The sequence below is a fragment of the Myotis daubentonii genome, chromosome 15 (genome assembly GCF_963259705.1).
Source record: "Myotis daubentonii chromosome 15, mMyoDau2.1, whole genome shotgun sequence".
Taxonomy (NCBI): Eukaryota; Metazoa; Chordata; class Mammalia; order Chiroptera; family Vespertilionidae; genus Myotis; species Myotis daubentonii.
In genome coordinates, this window is record NC_081854.1 from 32,980,458 (window position 1) to 32,999,265 (window position 18,808).

Consider the following 18,808-nt stretch of genomic DNA (forward strand, 5'->3'; position numbering starts at 1 on the left):
CGAGGGGGGGCGCGGGGATGTGACCGATGTTCTCTTTTGTTTGTTTTTAATTTAGGAGTTAAACAGGATAGCACAGCATCGTGAAAGAGGCTTTAGGCTAGTCTATCTAAATCTATACACCCACACTCTTTATTTGTTTATTTGTTGTTGTTGTTAATCCTCACCCCAGGATATTTTTCCATTTATCTTTTAGAGAAGGTGGATTAGAGAGGGCAAGACGGAGAGAAATGTCTATGTGAGAGAAACACATCGATTGATTGGGCCCAGGCTGGGGAGGAGCCTGCAACCAAGGTACGTGCCCTTGACCAGGATTGAACTCGGGACCCTTTGGTCTGCAGGCCGACACTCTAACCACTGAGCCAAACCCGCTAGGGCGACCTCTGTTCTTATAGAGATGTTATTGTATCTTTCTGATAAAGATAATAAATTGAATGTCATAAACTATGTTTCTCTGGTTTCTAGTTTCCTTTTCTAGTCAATTACCCCAAATGACACACATTTAAGCAAATAGTTTCATTTCAGGCCACAGAACTTGGTGCTGCAATCAAGGATCTGAATGAAATTCCTGGCAAAATATAATCATTAGAAGGACAACGAAAGCCGAATCAAAACGTCCCAGCACCCCACAACACTAAAAGGCAGTCTGGTAATTTCCAAATTATATTTGGCCTCAACATTCAAGGGGTTCTTTTTTATTTGGGCAGAGAAAATAGGACGAAAGAACATTACAATAACCACACAAGACTATGAATGCAATTATAAAATAAGCCATACCCTAGCAGGCAAATCATTTTAATGTGTTTCGGGAAATGAATACTCTGCATGGAATTAAAGAAAAAAATCAACGTGCGGGAAATGAATTATACAGAAATAAGACACAGAAAAGCTTGGAGTGTCATAAAATTACAAATTCAAAAGCAGCAGATTAAAAAAACAAGCACACGATTACAGATTTTGACAGCATCAGTAGCCAGAACATACCCAATGAATGACTTAATTGTCAAACATCTTACTCATTTTGACAGAAGGCTGACGGTAATGATTAACTTCGATTGATTCCAAAGGACTTTATTTGTCCTTCAATTTCAAGGAAACCTGTAAAGATGGCCTCCAGGAACTTTGAAAGGGTGGAGTCCTTTTTCTCAAAGAACTCACCTGCAAAGGGTGTTCCCTGCTGCCCTCTCCCCACGCCCACCAAATTTGTACATTCACTCAACTCTTTTAACTAAGGCAACCAAAAGACAATTTCTTGAGATCTCCAAAACATCATCAGAAGCCACCAACTCTACCCATGTTAAAAAGAAAAAAAAAAAAAAAAAAACCCACAAGGAAATGAACAACCTCCAATGCTATAAAGTGCAAGACGGTTCACTGTTACAGATTCTGTGGATTTCATGCTAAGATTTCTTTAAAAGAATGGGTGGATGAGTGTGGATCAGGACCCCAGCCATGCCCTGGGTTGAGAAATAACCCGTATGAGAAAGGTGATCTATGGATCTGTCCTCAGGTATCTTTTCAACTCTGTGCACACTGCTGAGGTAGGCGCTTGAAGGAGCACGGGACGTCTTAAGGGAGTGGGTGTCCCCTTGGGGGTAACAGTGCCCTCTTGCTCAGTTGGGGGCCTAAGACAGTCATGGTCCTATTCATTGGCCATGTGTGACCTTACAATATTCAAGAGTTGTATCAGACCACAGCCACGGAGGAGAGCAAGATCCAAGACAAAGCCGCATGAGGCGGGCACTATCCTGGCACTGAGGACAGGACATCTGCTATCTAGTGCAAGCTCAAGGGGGTGGGGACCAGGGGGTGAGGTGGAAAACCCCGGCAGGCAACCTACAAAACGGTTATTAGCAAATGGTATCAAAAAGTATCAAAACATTTCAAAAAACTTTAAAAACCGCCAGGCTTGGCAGATGCGCTCTGCAGGATCTCCATGTCCCTGTGGAGCTGCCCTAGGCTCCAGAAGTTTGTCCTGGAGGCCAGGACACCGCCACTCCCCTCTGAAGACACTCAGAATCTTCAGACAGCGAGGATGGCCAGGCCATGGCTGGAACTGCCTCTCCAGGTTAGGGACCAGCGGTCTGAGATTCTAGCCAAAAACTCCAAGAGTTTAAAGGCCTGTGAGGTACTGCTTGGGCTGGGGCTGGCCAAGCCACATGCCATGGGGGACCAGGGTAGAGATAGGCTGGTAACTCTATAAGGGGATAAGAGTGGGGGGGTGTGGGGGCGGGGGAGGGGGCGGTCCTCTCCCAACCCACATTGCTCAAACCACCAAAAGGCCATTCGCTCCCAGACTTGGAGCCAGGGACTTCAAATCACAGGTAAACTCACCTGAACTCACAGAGGGAGTCCCTGGACCTCAGGGGAGGGACTCCACCCCCTCCTGGCATTTGGGTTTCCACCCAAAACTGAACACCTCTGAGGGTTGGCTTTTGGGGTTTATATTAAGTCATCATGAGGTCAGGTCACCTATCAGTCAGGGTCAAGGGGAGGAACATTCAGAATATAATACACACATGGGTTTTCTGCTCAGATCACAATCTGGAAGTCCTACCTGTTAGTCTAGCTAATGTAGCAGAACGTTAAAAATACTGATGGAGCCCTCCATACAGGCACACTGCTGAGACAGTCTCTGTACACTCGTATGTTCGACAGCAGAAAGACCACTCTGAGGAAAGAGGGTTTCTCCAGCTTTTCTCTCCCCTCCCATGATTCCATTGATGTCTTAAGCAAACAAGGTTCCAACTGGGATGAGGACCAAGCTCAAAACCTAAAACTAATACAAAGTTAAAACTCTAGTTCTTTAAAAGAGGGGAAAAAAACAACCCAAAATCTGAATAAAAGCCCACCATGCTTATTTTGAAGGATCAAAACAAACGATCCAGATCCTCTCACAGTTCCGCTCGAAGCACTGACAATTTGATGACATGATGGCAAATGTTGCTGTTTTCGTCTCAAGATGGCAGCCTGCAAGAACCTGTCTTTCTCACTTTGGTTGGAAACAAGGCCTTCAAGATTTTGCAGTTCAAAAGGCCACCTGCCAAACGGAGTGAAAGCCGTTTCCTTCCATTCTTAGTTGGACGGCACAGCGGGGATTTCCATCTTGAATCATGGACAGCGAAAACCATGCTGGCCCCGCCACTGACCCCAAGGAACTTGAAAACCTTTCTTAGTGTACGGGGAGCCACCACCAATTATTTGAAGTTGGTTCACAAGAGGACACTTACTTATCACGTCTACCTTTAAAGAAATGTCCCCTCGACCTCCATATTAGCTTCTAAGCCGTGTGGATGACAAAAGTGCCTTCATAGTGGAAGGAGAGACATCACAAAATATTAGGGGCAGGACATTGTAAGACCAAGGCACAAGTCAGAACAGAGGCCAGAGGCCTGCATCCTGGGACACGTCCTGGCGGTCAAGAATAAAACAGCTGGCTTAGGCTACAAACTGATGGCACCCCTCTCCCAAGGTCAAAGTCATCTGTCTCCCAAGGCACAAATAGTCTATGAGCTCTTCCCCTCCTGCCCTTTGGTTCTAGTCGATCACCTCTTTACCTGGGCTGAGCAAGGGAGAAAAAACCATAGATTCTGTGCCTCCTAAGCAGGGGTTCTCAACCCCTTGGGCGGTCGAATGAGCCTTTCACAGGGGTCGCCTAAAACCATCCTGCATATCAGATATTTACATTACGATTCATAACAGTAGCAACATTACAGTTATGAAGTAGCAACGAAAATAATTTTATGGTTGGGTCACAACATGAGGAACTGTATTTAAAGGGCCAGAAGGTTGAGAACCACTGTGACCTAAAGGGTCTTTGAGCAATGAACCCTTTCCTGGAAAAGGGAGGGGCTCAGCTATCCCAAAGTTTGTAGAAGTTCTGCAAAATATGTTTCGTGGAGGGCTGAGACTAGGTATAAGACAAAAAGGGTTTCAGGCTCAACAAAGTTTGGAGATGCTGGTTGATGGAAGGTTAATAGTTAATGCAGGACTTCTCAGAGCCTTTAATACCCAAAAGGGTTGTCAAGCCACAATAAGAGTGTGGTTTTTTGGTTGGGTTGTATGCCTTGCAGAACTTCTCCACAGTGTGTAAGCCTCTAGGGACTCCCATATATAAGAAAGTGGCTAACTGTGCAGACTGCTTTCCCAGCTAGCAATAGAGGGCCATGATTTGGGTAATGAAGCTTTAAACACCCACTCTCAGCTCTCCTGGCTGCTATAAAAATCATGGAAACCCTTGAAAGAAAGGAAAGGGAGTAAAGAGACAAAAATAAAATAAAGCTAATTGATAGTCTTCTTCTAATGTCAATGCTAACAATGCATCTTGAAATTTTCTCATCTCTGCCAAGGTATAGATCATTAATGCCTCCTTTGGCCCATGATTAAAACTGGTCACATTCTTTTCCTCCCATCATACTTTGTGTTACATCGTGTCTTGGGACAGTAGTCTCAAGCTCTTCTTAAAGGGCACATACTCTTGATGCTCTAGAAACTGCAGCAATCAGTGCAGGGTGGTCATATATCTCAAAAGGAGGTGCAGAATATTTTAATAGCTTATACAGACTGAAAGAGCTTAACCGCTGGGAGAAGCCTAGCTGTTATTTCATCTGACCCTGTTGCTTAATGAATGAGGAAATAGCTCACGACTTATTAAAGAATTTGCCCAGCAGCACAAAACTACTTAGCAGCCTATGGCTGGGACCAGGGCCTGTCGCTTGAGTTGGCGAGACACTCAGCCTTCTTGGGGGTTAACGTGCGCTTACGCATGTAAAAGCTTTCAAGAAATGCTTCTAGGAGCTGGAGTCAGAGAACAATGCTAAATCCTAGGGTGCTGCCTTTTTCTTTCCTGAGAAATAAATGTAGGTTTGGGGGCTCAGACGTCAGAAACAGTGGGTGCCAGGAAAAGGAGAAAGTTAAAAAAAAAAAAAGCACAAATTATAGAATAATATTTATAAAGAGCTTCAGGCCTTGTTTTCCCTTCTTTCCTGATTACTTAAACCCTTTTGGAATTCAGGAAGATTACTAACCAGGAAAACTGAGAATTCAGAAACAACAGTCACTCGGTAAGAAAATCCTCAGGGGGATACCTCCCCGGTGAGAAGTCCAGGTTTCCCTAGGTGACCTGGTGAGCCCTGGTCACTCTCTCACCCTCTCCAGGTCCCTGTGTCCCCACTCATAAAAACAAATGCACTTGACCCTGTCCGTGATTCCCTAATGTGGCTGATGCTCAGTCATTCCAGGAACTGGTTAAATAGTTTCCAGCCACTCCCTTCACCACTCCTGGTAGCTTTAGATTCAGTCAATCCGAGGCGGGGGCCCAGGAATCTGCATTTTTAAAAGCTCAGCCAGGTTTGGGGAGGCTCGGGGCTGGAGGATCTGAAATGTTCCACCGAAGCCTCTAGTTTCACTACAAACATTTCTACGTAACCCCTGCCCTTGCTACTCTTAGGGGGGAGGGGGAGATGCTTGAAGTATCCCCCAAAATTTGTAATGTGGAGAGAAGCCCTGTATAGACCTAAGGGGATACTTCCTGTCTAGGCCGAGGTTTAATTACTCAAGCAAGATACTATGTAAAGTTACGTAGAATATTTAATCGATTACGGTGATAGTATAGAAATACTAAGAATCATAAAAGTAAAAAAAGCTGCTAAAGGATACATCATGGTTCCAGGGTTCTAGGAAGTCGTTGCTGGCCTACAGACACTCTGGGAGGTGGCGGTGGGGACCCGGTCCCCAGCGGGCACGGTGGGGTCACTGGCCCCGGTCCTGGTGCCTCTTGGCCTTGCCCTTCTTCTTCTTGTCCTCCAGCCGTGGCTTCAGGGCGCAGACGCAGGCGGACACGCCGGCGATGGCCTTGGGCAGGTCGGTGCCTTTGCTCCACTTGTCCTTCTCGTGGTCATACACCTGGACCGTCTTGGAGAAGGCCGTGTTCTCCCAGCTGTAGCCGCCCAGGATGTAAATGCGGCCCTCCCACACAGCCACGCCCGACTCGCTGTTGGCGTGCAGCAGCGGGGCCACGCGGGTCCACTGGTTGCACTGCGGGCTGTAGGCCTCCACGCCCAGCACGTCGAAGCGCTCCATGGACTCCACGCTGTCGTCACTGCCCCCGATGGAGTAGATGCGGTCCTCCAGGCTGCACATGCTGTGCCAGCCCCGCGCGGTGGTCATGGGCCGGCGCTCCTCCCACACGTCCGTCCGGTGGTCGTAGCACAGCAGGTTCTTGCGGTAGGGGCCGATCTGGTAGTCGTGGCCCCCCGAGATGTACACGAAGTCTTTGTAGATGGTGCCTGCGTGGCCATAGGTGAACCTGTGGAGGGATGGACAGAGACAGAGGGAGCTCAGTGCTGTCCTGGGCGGGGCCTCCGGGAACGGAGGCTGCAGTCTTTTCCTCTCAAAAGGGGGACAACCTGTCGTCTTGTGAGGGGCCTGTGAGGGCTTGAGGGGCTAATGCAGGGAGCGGGCACCCCGTGAACTCTTTATGGATGGCAGCTGTCACCCCACAGGAAGTAAACAGACAGCTGTGCAGCCAGACTGCCTGGGCAAGAATTCCCAGCTCTGCCCCCTCTCCATTTCCCCACCTGAGAGATGGGCATAATCACGACTGCTTTCCTTCTCCTAAGGCAGCGGTTCTCACCCTGTGGGTCGCGACCCCTTTGGCGGTCAAACGATCCTTTCACAGGGGTCGCCTAAGACCATCCTGCATATCAGATATTTACGTTACGATTCATAACAGTAGCAACATTACAGCTATGAAGTAGCAACGAAAATAATTTTATGGTTGGGTCACAACATGAGGAACTGCATTTAAAGGGCCAGAAGGTTGAGAACCACTGCCGTAAGGGCTGGAAACAGCAACAGCATGCTACTGAGGCACACACAGGTACCTGATCAAGCTATATAACAAATGGGGAATGAAGTGAAGTACAACTCCAACCATAAGGTTCTGAAAAGTCGAGGCCAGGGAGATAGGAAGTGTCAGCGGTGGCCAGCAGTTCGGAGGTCGGGCACAGGGACGAAGCAGTGGGGCACCAGGGGCCTCAGGGCAGGGAAACTGTATGGGTCTGGAATGGTGGGTGCCTATCCCCTGAAACTCAGCAAGTGAACAGACTCAGGAACTGAGGGATCTTTGTCTCACGGCAGAGCTGACACTTATATGAGGTCAGCCTAAACAGGAGCCCTGACTCGTCACCACCACGCCCTCTGCCTCTCAGGGTCTACCCACTGTTATTTACAAGCCAGGAGATTTTTTCCTGGAATTCAAAGCCTTAAAATCCAGAAAGTGAGGCGAACTGAACTGTCATCCAAAAGTCATCCCATTGGAAGAGTTCATACAAAACCGCCAATTACCTCGGCAAGCCGGCCACGTAGGACCAGGAGTCGGTCTTGGGACTGTAAGTCTCTACTGAGGAGAGAGCTCCATTCTCATTCCGGCCACCAACGGCCACCAGCATGTCTTCGATGGAGGCAAGGTAGAAGTCCACACGGCGCTGGTTCATGGAGGCCACCTGCGGAGGCAGGACACCTGTTCCTTCCCTTCCCCAAACCCTGGGCAGCGTCAACATCCAGCATCACTTCCCAAAGGTGTTCCACGGAACACGGCCCAGAGGGCGAGGCAGTGGCCAAGTGAATGTGGCGGAGGGGACTTAAACTTCAAGAAAGAAGGGGCCTTTAGGGGGGACTGCTCAGTCCCCAAGGACCCTCGAGACACTGCGACTCCCCAAAAGGGGTTTGGAGAACACAGCTCCCCAAACTTGTTTGGCCACATGGCCAGCCTCATGTACTTGAATTCTGAGGACACACAGTTCATAACTGCTGATTTAGTGATTTCTTAAAGTAAAGACTCATCTTTCCTCTTGCCAACCCCTCAGATAGTTTTTTAATGAATGCTGATTGCCATTGTGTTAACAGGCAGAAAGAGGAACTCAACAGGAAATTAAAAAGCGAAAGACCCAACCTTTTTTTTTTTTTTTTTTTTTTAATAATCCAAGCAGAACACACAAGGCAACCCAGTCCTGCAGGAGACCATACGTTCAGGCTGCCACTGCCACCAAGCTTTGAGGACCGGCTCCAAAGCCAGGAGCCTCTAGCGTCAGCACTTACACCTTGGTGGGTGGTTTTAGATTTTCGAGAATAAAATCAAAAGATCAGCAGAGTCCATTCTGAGTTTTGAGCTCAGAACAACACCACGTTAAGTAAAGCCACTGAGGTATGAGGATAAAGACTGAGGAGACCGACTTTCATAGGTGTGGTCTAGAGAGGTGTTTGTGGGGGGAAAGGAACACTTTTTCACCTCTGCCAGGCACCGGCCAATCAACATGAGCTACATACAAGCCCTGAACCTGGAAGGTCGATGCCCTCCTCCCACCCATTTCCAGAGGAAGGAGCTGAAATTTGGAGAAGGCAAGGGACCCATCTGACATTCCCAGCTACGACTTAGCCAGATTGGGATGTGAACTCAGGTCTGACGCCAAGACCCATGCTCTTCCCAGAATTAGCCACCATACCTGCCGGAGATGTGAGCCTTCACGGCCTCCTCGGACCAGCTCCACACCTTTCCAAAGAGGAGCGTGGCCGAGACTCTGAGCCACGGGAAGAATGTTTGAACTATGGGTCAGATCTCTAGCCCGGCGACATCCAATGGGGTAGCCACTAACCTCGTGTGGCCATTTACACACGAATGTAAATTAAAGTGAAATCAAATACAAAATTCAGTCCTTCAGTCCCACTGGCTACATTTCAAGAGCTCAGCGGCCACACAGAGCTGGTGGCTACGACATTAGAAAAGCACAGACCTAGAACCTTTCTAGGTGCAGAAAGTTCTAGACTGACCCTGCAGGTCGGCCCTCACTCCCCCAACCAGGTGCAGGCACAGGGGAGGGGGGGAATTAGGTGGCTCGTCACTTTATCATCACACCTTCTTCAGAAGCAGGAAGGGGTCAAGGCCAGAAAGAAGGGAGGAGCAGTCAAGGTTAGGTTAGAGAGATCAAAAGTCCTCAAGAGTAAAGAAAGAATCTGGCTTTAATCTCACCTTGATCCACTGTTTACAGCGGGGGTCATACCTATAAAGAAGATTGGACGCTGCGTCCCCTCCATTGTCCCTCGAGAAGCTGCCGCCAGCGACGAAGATGAACCCCCCCAGCACAGCAACACAGTGATGGCTCCGTCGGGCCGGCAGGGGTGTCTCCTTGACCCACTGCTCGCTCTTGGCGTCCAGGTAGCAGGTGTCATCACTGAGCTCCAGACACCGCTCGGAGACCTCGCCGCCCACGAACAGCAGGCGCTCCTCGTTGGTGCGGAGAGCCGTGCGCTTGGTCTGCATGACCGGCTGGGCCGCCAGGCTGTTGTGGTAGCGCACAGCCTCCTCGATGAAGCCCTCGCAGTTGGCCTCCCTGGGCAGCAGCGAGCACACGGCCGGCTTGACGCGGTGCAGCAGGTCGCTCTTGGGGATGAGCGGGAAGTGGATGTGCTCCAGCACCTGGTAGGCGTGGGCCTCGCGCTCCGGCTGCTGCGTCAGCCACTGCAGGGCGGCCTGCAGCAGGTCGTGCTCGCATTCCCGCTGCACCTCGCTGCTGCTCAGGTACACGCAGAGCTTCTGCATGGAGACGTTCTGCAGGAAGTCAGGGGTGAAGGACAGTGTGCCGAAGTGGCTCAGGATGAAGCCGTCGATGTAGGCATCCAGCCGCTTGAGGCTGTAGATGGAGGCCAGCTCCTGCAGGTACAGGTAGTTGTCCTCGCTCACCTCCTGCTCCAGGTACTCGCAGCAGAAATCCACCACAGTCCAGATCTGCAGCAGGTGGGCCGTCTCCAGGATGTAGTCGATGTTGCCGCCATCCAGGGCCAGCTCCCCGCCGTACAAGAAGTCCACCACGGCCTTGAGGCCGATGTAGGAGGCACCAATCAGCTCCACCTCCTTTTGGAAGGCCTCACGCATGCCCAGGGTGAACATGGAGTTGAAGTAGTCGCTGCACACGGCCAGCAGGTTGCGGTGGGCTGGCACGCGCTGCTCGTCGGCCACCAGGACGATGTCACAGAAGAGGCCACGCAGACGCTGCTCATTCAGCCGCTGTAGCACTGTGGTCGAGTGCTCAGCCCAGCGGTACACCTGTGGGAGAGCAGTGTCAGGGGCTCGCACCCGGGCCCAGAGAGGGGAAGCGTGCCAACCTGCCCCCTCACTGCTGCAGGAGTCAATCTAGTGGGACACAACCAGCATGTTAAATACAGAGGAATGGCTCTAGCCAGTTGCTCAGTGGTTAGAGTGCCGACCCACAGACTGAAGGGTCACAGGTTCGATTCAGGTCAAGGGCATATACCTGGGTTGCAGGCTCCATCCCCAGTCCAAGTCAGCATGTGTGGGAGGCAACCAATCGATGCTTCTCTCTCTCTCTCTCTCTGTCTTTCCCCCCTCTCTTTTACTCTCTCTAAAAATCAATGGGAAAACATATCCTCAGGTGAGGATGAACAAATAAATACAGTGGACTGAAGGAGACTGGGAAACAAAATACAGTGCATTGCAGGAAACAAGGTTTATGTGTATTGGATATGTCTTCCTTCTTCTTTTTCTTTGTAAATAAAATTCCTAAAATCAATCTTCTTTCCTCTCTTCCTCTTACCTCTCTTTTCCTTCTTTATAAGTAAAATTCCTAAAAGGTTTCTTTTTTCCTTCCCTCCCTTCCTTCCTGTGGGTCAGGGGCACATAGATTTGAAAAATGCTGTCCTGTCAGGAGAGAGAAGTGGCTTCGGACGCAGCCTCTAAGGCCAGACGGAATCGAGGTTTGCATCCAGCTCTGCCACTTACTAGCTATGTGATCGTGGTTGAGCCACAAGGAGGTTCTGAACCTTCATTTCCTCATCTCACAGGTGAGGACGAGGATACTCACCACTCAGGTGGCTGAGGGGCGGGGGTGTCATGGCAGAAAGCCTGCCCGAGGGAAGCTGCTGTGATGAGCAACCCCCACTGAGGCGCTGTGACCCCCACTGAGGCGCTGTGACCCCCACTGAGGCTTTGTGACCCCCACTGAGGCGCTGTGACCCCCCCCACTGAGGCTCTGTGACCCCCACTGAGGCTCTGTGACCCCCACTGAGGCGCTGTGCCGGGGAAGGCAGCTTTCTCTGTGTCTTAGAAAGGCGTGTGGTTATGCTAAAGAGACCCCGTTTCTGTGATGCAAACTAAGTGCTCTGGAGACCCTCCTTCCAGAAACATGGCTTCACCAGCCACGGCAGGGTTGAAAGAGATACACTGCATGTGAAATGCAGAGACGCTTTTTCTGGGGGCTTACATGTACCCTGCACTGTGCCGTGCACCTGACATGCACTTTCATCACGAAAACCCTCCAAGAGAATGTCTATTATAATCCCCATTTTCCAGATGAGAAAAACTAAGGTCAGAGAGACTAAGAAATTGGCCCAAAGCCCCACTGTGATTGCAGTGGAGCTGAAATTTGAATGTAGGTCTGATTCCAGAGCCCAGGCCTGTGATCGCCATGCTACACTACAATGAACAGATCAATTAATGTGAATAATGAATAGGAATCCATCCCATAGACTCAGACTGGCAGACACTTATTCGGTGCTAGATGCCTGCCATGTGCTTTCGAGGATACAAAAATATGTCAGACCTAGACAACAGTTTCCAAATCCTTGGAGAACTAATTATGCTTTGGGCTTTCAGGATACTGCACACCTGCTTATTTCCTCACCATAAAAACAACACGAACATTCAATATGGGAAAAGCAGGCCTTCAGAAACATCAACTAGGGAGTGAGTGGGTTTGAGGGCGATTGAGGAAAGGGCTGGCTGGGCACTAAGCCTGAAAAGGGGAGACTGAGGAAAGGAAGGTGGACTGAGGGCTTAGATGTGAGCAGCTGTGTGACTGGCTTCCAGGTCCCCGAATTCTTACAGGTTCTTGTCAACATGTATCCTACAGCAGTGGCTTTCATTTCTCACCACCCCCCCACCCCCTCCCCCCCCCCATCAACCCCATCTGCTCCTGACTGCCTCTAACACATCTGTAATTGAGGTCCTTTATTTCCCCTGGTCCTGCCTGTCTGCCTTGCCTGGCTAATTCCAACATCAAATGCTCCACCTACATCACAGGCACGGACAACGGCCTCGCATTCTGACGAGGCCACCAGACTAAAGCTTCCTTCCCATTCAGGTTTAGAGAGGCCGGCTCACTGCTCTCACATCACAGGACGGTTTCTCCTGGGTCCCCTACGTGGATAGCTCCGCGTATCCTGCTTAGCAGCAGAGAGAGCCAGGCTGGCCTGGTTTTGGCTTCTAATTAAGCAGGAATGGTCTGGGCTCCAACACACACTGGCTTGGGGCCCCGCTCAGGTGTGGACTGAAGGAAGGAAATTACAGAGCATCACAGCAGCAGGCTCCCCTGTAGTAGTGAAGGCTCCAGAGAGAAGTAAGTGAGGGGCATCAGGTGGGCTGTCTGCCCACCCTGGGCCCCTGGTCGTCTCTAAGCTGAGGAGGCTGCTGGGACTCCACACTTAAATTGGGGTACACATGACCCCACGCTGCTGAGTAAAAAGGGAAACAGCTCCCAGGGCGGATATCGGGGAAAGCCCGGATGACAGCTGCGCGGGGCCCCATCTGCTGCAGGGAGCCAGGGCAGGGAAAAGGGTAGCGCTGCTTCTAAAACCGGGTCTCCATGCTAAGCAGGCGCATTTAATTCTGTACCTGGTTATTTTGGTGTCGCTGCAGACAGAACGTTCAAAAAGCAGACAACACCATTTCCCGGTTTTAAAGGGGCATCAGTAACAGACTGGCAGCATTTTGTATCCTTTCGAAGTCCCGGCCTCCAACATTCTCTGATGGTATTAATCCCGGTTATTCCTTTGTTTTCTATGTCAGTGCTTTTATCAGAGGCGAGGCAAGGTGGGTGGAGAAACGCAGGGACTCAGGAGCTAACACTGGACAGACGCAGCAGGTATGGGGTATTTCATAATAGAAGAATGCAGCATCAAAATGGATCAACACATTCTGGAATAGTTAAATGAACAGCGGTGGTCGCCTGATAGGAGACTCCACTGCGCTGGGAAGGAACAATCTACCCCTACACACCAGCTGGGCGAGACTCTCAGATGCAGAACGCTGAGTGCAAGGAGCCAGGCACAACAAGAGCACCTGCCCTCTGGCTCATTTACATAAAGTTCAAGGGCAGGCAAACCTGCAGGATTGGAAGTCCGGACAGTGGCAATGTAGGGACTGGAGAGGTTTGGTAATTTCTTTTTTAAAATCTGGTGTGTTAATGTCTAGAAAATCAAGGTACGCTTATAGCTAGGAATATAAATGCAATCAACCAAGAGGTAGAGAACCCTACTCCTAAAAGCTCTGATTCAGAAAGAAACCAACGCAGAGCCTGGCTTTCAGGGACCAAGATTCCCAGCGCTATCACACTTAGAAAGTGACACCGTCTCCGCAGCCAAGCTCGGAAACAAAGCCCCTTTGAGACAGCAGGGAGACCTTCCTGGGTTTTCACAGCAGATGAAGCCAGGCTTGGCAAGCCTTCCCAGGACACGCAAAAGGAAATAGGAAACCGCTTCTCAGGAGACTGAGCTCCCCTGAAAATTACAACCCGGCTTTCTTTTACGCACATCTGCAGAAGCTCTTTCTCTCATTTTTCCTCTCCACAACTCCCTTTATCTAATGTGGTCTTTCTCAATCTTTCTTTTTCAATCTTCTTTTAAGGTTTTTTTTCCTAATATCCCCCATGGAATTGTGACCACCACATACGTTCTGTTTGTCCATGCATGTACTGTATGCACAGCTGTGCTTTAATCATAAAAAGAGTAAAAGTCTTTCCATTCCCCCAAAACCAATTCCACCCCCCCTTGGGGAAAACATTGGCCTCACTGAAAATGATCTAAGGTAACCATAAACTTTAATCTCCAAAAAGGGACACTTTTAAAGAAAAGAGGGTGGTACTGGCATGTATAAAGAGGCAGGTGGAAGTGAAGACTGTCCTGAAAACCAGCCCCCCCCCAATCCTTACTTATGCAGCTGTGGGGAGAGGGCTGCTCCCAGGCCCTGGAGGAGTTTGATGAAGGCACAGATTTCCAGGTCCAGCTCTCAGAGTTTAACTGAGCAGGTATGAGGTGGGGCCAGACATGCATTTCTAATGAGACACCCTCCCCTTCTCCCAGGGTGATTTTGATATACCCAGTGTGATACAGGTTGGTAGCCCAGCCCGGGGGAGCCACCCTTACTCACTCCGACGGCCCCAGAAAGTCATGTCGGGGGAAGACCCTGGGCCCTTAACATCCAGGTATGCAATGTGCTGCCCCCACTACAAAGTCGGTGCTGGCTTCTCAATGGACTTGTCCTTGGAGTTTCTGAGCCCCCAAGCGGGGCATGGCTTTCATCCTGTCCCACCCACGTCAGGGTTGAGGTGAGAATCCCTCCCCTCCCAGCTCTCTGATTTTATGATTCTTCCACTCTGGCCTGTGCTACCTCTAAGGAAATGAACACCACTACCTCTAGAAAACCAGTCTCTCTACATGAAGAATGGGCTCATCAGAAAAACATCACACTTCCTAGGCAGTTGGCACAGGTGGTGAGCGACCATGCACAGACCTTTGAAGACTCGCTGATCTTGTAGGGTCGAGACACTTTCGTCAGCCGGCTTCCCTCCATCGTAAGAGCGGTCACAGTCCTACAACAAGAACAGGGTTCCTGAGCACACAGGGGCAGTCATGACTCCAGGTCATTCATTCATTGCAGGCTCTGCTCGGCCACAGCAAGGACAACAGAGGTGACAAGCCACACAGAGGACAGGGAGGGAAAGCCGTGTGCTGCAGGGAACTCATGCTGTGAGCCGAAAACCGTCAGGTTGTTGGGACACATTTACGAGTGTTGCTCTGGCATCTAAAATCCAGACACCAAGTCTTTTAGCGAAACCACCTCCTACAAATACCTACCGTTTAATGCTTGATCTCACATAGATAAGCCTTTTGGCCAGACTAAGGTTATAGTGACAAGTTATCATTTCAGAGCCCAGACGATGACCCTGGAACCAGGCGACGGGATTTATTTCCACGTGCTGCCTCGTTTAACCCCCACAACTACCTGGCCGGGCTGATGTCACAAATCCCATTTCACAGATGAGGATACTGAGGTAACGGCCACAAAGCCGCTCAATGGCTGGGAACCAAACCTGGGCCCTGAACTGTGATGCGCTGCTGAATGCGACCGAGTCTTTGCGTGTCACACTTGTAAAACGCCATGACGAGGTCGAGAGGGGCAGCGAAGACTGCCATATACAAAGCATGTTCTAGACCAGTGGTGGCGAACCTTTTGCGCTCGGCGTGTCAGCATTTTGCAAAGCCCTAACTTAACTCTGGTGCCGTGTCACATATAGAAATTTTTTGATCTTTGCAACCATAGTAAAACAAAGACTTATATTTTTGATATTTATTTTATATATTTAAATGCCATTTAACACATTGCGTACCGCATAGAAATCTCTAAGACATACGCCAGGGACCGCACGTTTTTGGGCAAACTGCACGCTATTTAAATCATCATAATGCACTTTAGGTGTTGTTTTTCAGTAATTATAACATGTTTATTTACAAAAACAATTAAACAATTAAAGTTCCTAGTACTTTTTTAACGTATGGTACTGCGTAAAACATTTTCCTCTATGAAGAGGGACCAAACAAGATTTACATAAGTATCTAGATTCGCTCCTTTTTCCGTGGGCGTGAAAAACGAGAACACTCGTGAGCGGTCCTTAACAGATGGCGCGCGAAACACGAGAAAACTCCTGAGCAGTACGAAAAGTGTTAACAAAGAAAAATCAACCAAAAACATGAGTTCACGTGTCACCTCTGACACGCGTGTCATGGGTTCACCATCACTGTTCTAGACATAGGTACTAGTTCAAGTGCTTTCCTGATTTAATCCCCAAAACAACCCCAGGAGGCCGGCACTATTGTTATCCTCAGTTTGTGGAGGAGGAAACCCGTTAGCAGCAGGGGAAGTCACTAGACAGCGTCACACAGGACGAAGCTGTGGGATTCCAACCCACAGCGCCTTCCATGCACTCAACCCCTAGGCCAGTGGTCGGCAAACTCATTAGTCAACAGAGCCAAATATCAACAGTACAACCACTGATCTTTTGAGAGCCAAATTTTTTAAACTTAAACTATATAGGCAGGTACATTATTAACTTAATTAGGGTACTCCTAAGGCTTAGGAAGGGCCACACTCAAGGGGCCAAAGAGCCGCATGTGGCTCGAGAGCCACAGTTTGCAGACCACGGCCCTAGGCTATTCCACCAGGATATGACAATTAAAAAAGAGACAAGAAAAAAGCCCCCAGGCAGGACACCTGCTGGGGCCTTGGCCCTGCCTGGAACATTCCGGATAAGCGAGCAGGGAGCATGTTAACCTCTTTAGACCTCAGGGTCTTGTCTATGAAATCGGCCGGTTTACCAGGTGACATTGAGGTTTCTTCCAGCTTTGAAATGCCAAGCGACTCACAGACAGCACAGAGGCAGCAGCCTTTGGGAGACTTGGGGGTGGGGGTGGGGGAGGGGCAAACAGAGGAGGCCCCGAGCCAGCAACATGGGGTATAAGTTACATACTGGGTGGGACTGAGGGTTTAAGGAGGAACTCTTTTTCCTGCTGAGTTAAAGAGTCAATTTGTTACCTACTGAACAAAACAGTCTTTGCTAATAAAGAAACAATACAACAAGAAGTCAGCACTGTTTCAAGATAATCCGGGACATGCAGAGGGGGCTCCAGTGTCCCCAAGGGAGGAACTTCAGGCACAGTCCACGCTGTCCAGCTCCCGGGAGAGAGGAAGGGACAACTAGACTTCCCTTGACAAATGAGCAACTTTGGGACAATGACCATCTGTACCCACCCCTGTCCTTCCCCAGAGGTCCTTAGCAGCTGGAAGACTCTGAGCGAGGAGGGAAGGGAAGGAAGGCACATTCATGCGGTGCCTACTGCACACCCCGACTTCCTTGTTTCTCCTTCACCCCTGAGGCAGGTGGCAGCGTCACTTCTGACACTTAGGCTCCCGTGGAGGAGGGGCCACCCAAGGTCACACCACGGAAAGCGGCAGGTCCCTCTCGCCACCGCTCCAGGCGGCGGCGATCCGAGGCTCCGTTTGCCACGAGTGAGAAAAGCTTTCTTTTCTAGGCCAAGATTTCTAGAGCGTTTCCCCTTGTGTAGGTTCCCTTTTGTCTCCGGGCAAGAGGTGTGGGGCCGCTCTCTACAAGTGCTGGGTGTCTGCTGCCTCCGTGCTGTCCTCCACATGGACAGGATGCACGAAAGATCTTCGTAAACACGGGAACCGGGGCCACGTCCGGACCGGAGGGTCCCCAGGGAGCCTCTTCTGCAAGCTCCTTCCCCGGCTTCCACCCTGAACCTGCTCGACCTCAGCGCGCGGGGAAGCACGCGTCGTGGAGATGTTCACGGCTGCCCGCCAGCACTCACGGTGGCCGGGGGGGTCTCCGGGGACGCTGCTGCCGCTCGCTCGGACCCGGCACCCCCCCGGCGGCGGCACTGCCTGCACAACACGGCCGCCCCGGCAGGCTCGAGCCGGCTGGGAGGAGGAGGAGGAGGAGGAGGCAGGGGAGGCGGAGCCGGGACGCCACCCGGACCGACCGGCGCCCCCGGCGGGACGCGGGGACACTCACCTGGGCCGCGGGCCGGCCGCCGGGACTGCACCCGTCCCACCGGCGGGGGCGGCGCCCCTCCCCGCTCCGCCGCACACCTGCCCCAGCACAAAGGGGCGCCGCGGGGCCGGGCGGGGAGGCGCTCGCCGGGCCGGGGTCCTCCCAGGCAGGCAGGCCCCCGGTCCCCCGACGGCGGCGCGCGGCGGTCCGGGCCGCAGGCGGGCGCGGAGGCCGCTCGGAGGCGCTACGGGCGCGGCGCGGGGGCTCCCGGCGGGGGTGCCGGGCGGGCGGGGCGGCGGGGCGCGGGCGCCGCAGCCCCGGGGCCGGCCCGGTGCGCAGCCATGGCTCCGCCAGGAAGTGCGAGGCCGAGGGCGGAGGCGCGCGCGGCCAATGGCGGCGGCGGGAGGGGGTGGGCTCAGCGGCGCCGAGGCGGGGCCTGTGCCCGGGCGGGGGGTGCGCGCGGGGCCGCCACGGTCGCGCCGCGCGAAATGCCTAGTAGGTGCCACGCGCTGTGCCAGGCGCGGACACACGGCGCGGACGGGCCGGGCCAGGTCCCCGGGGAAAGTGACGGCGTCCAGGCGCCGAGGGCTGGAGGGGCACCGCGAGGGCATCTTGGCTCTCACCTCGTTTCGGTCTTCGCTGGAAAGTCCCCTGCGCTCTGCCCCGGGTGCAGCCTTCCCTGACCTTCTGCGTAGCCACATCCTCTCTCTCTCTTCACTTCCAGCTTCACACTTCACTCTAGCGTCTAATATTTTAAATCATGTTCTTTTTCATTCGCTTATTGCCCCCCCACCCCCACCCCCAGTAGAAACCCTCCATGGCAGGGTCTCTGGCTTAGCCCCCAGGGCTGGCACCCAGGCACTCAGTGAATATTTATGGAATGAATGAATCTAACCATCACCAATCGACCTGTCCGTTGTGAAACATCTCCTGCTACAGCAAAGATGAACCTTGAACCTATCCTAATGAAAGGAGCCAGATACAAAAGGACACGTGTGTATGACTCCGTGTGTATGAGAGGTCCAGAACAGCAAATCCATAGAGACAGAAAGTAGATTGGTGGTTGCCAGGGGCTGGGGGAGGGGGTACGGATGTGTGTGTGGCTGTGAAACAATAAGGGAGTTCTTTGGGGGATGAAGAAAATGTTCTGAAGTTAGGTAGTATGTATTGATGAT

The 18,808-nt window shown here is 51.4% G+C and overlaps 1 protein-coding gene across 2 annotated transcripts; it reads right to left on the bottom strand.

The window, feature by feature from the left end:
- Positions 1–751: 751 nt before the first annotated feature.
- On the bottom strand, positions 752–18,259 carry KLHL36 (kelch like family member 36). 2 transcript variants are annotated; one of them, XM_059667179.1, is made up of 5 exons: positions 17,655–18,259; positions 14,579–14,657; positions 9,026–10,099; positions 7,345–7,502; positions 752–6,304 (listed from the first exon to the last, which is right to left on the bottom strand). In XM_059667179.1, the coding sequence occupies exons 1-5, from the start codon at positions 18,242–18,244 to the stop codon at positions 5,749–5,751; spliced, it is 2,457 nt and encodes an 818-aa protein (XP_059523162.1). In that variant the 5' UTR covers positions 18,245–18,259; the 3' UTR covers positions 752–5,748. The 2 variants fall into 2 exon arrangements, with proteins under 2 accessions (XP_059523162.1, XP_059523163.1); XM_059667180.1 differs by having other exon boundaries at positions 17,452–17,798.
- Between the last annotated feature and the right edge of the window lie 549 nt (positions 18,260–18,808).

Coding starts and splice junctions, on each gene's coding strand:
- KLHL36 (XM_059667179.1), bottom strand. CDS start 18,244: ATGCCCTCGCGGTGCCCCTCCAGCCCTCGGCGCCTGGACGCCGTCACT. Junction 10,100..14,578: donor AGATCAGCGAGTCTTCAAAG/GTCTGTGCATGG, acceptor GCTCTCCCACAG/GTGTACCGCTGGGCTGAGCA. Junction 7,503..9,025: donor GCTGTAAACAGTGGATCAAG/GTGAGATTAAAG, acceptor CTGCCTCCGCAG/GTGGCCTCCATGAACCAGCG.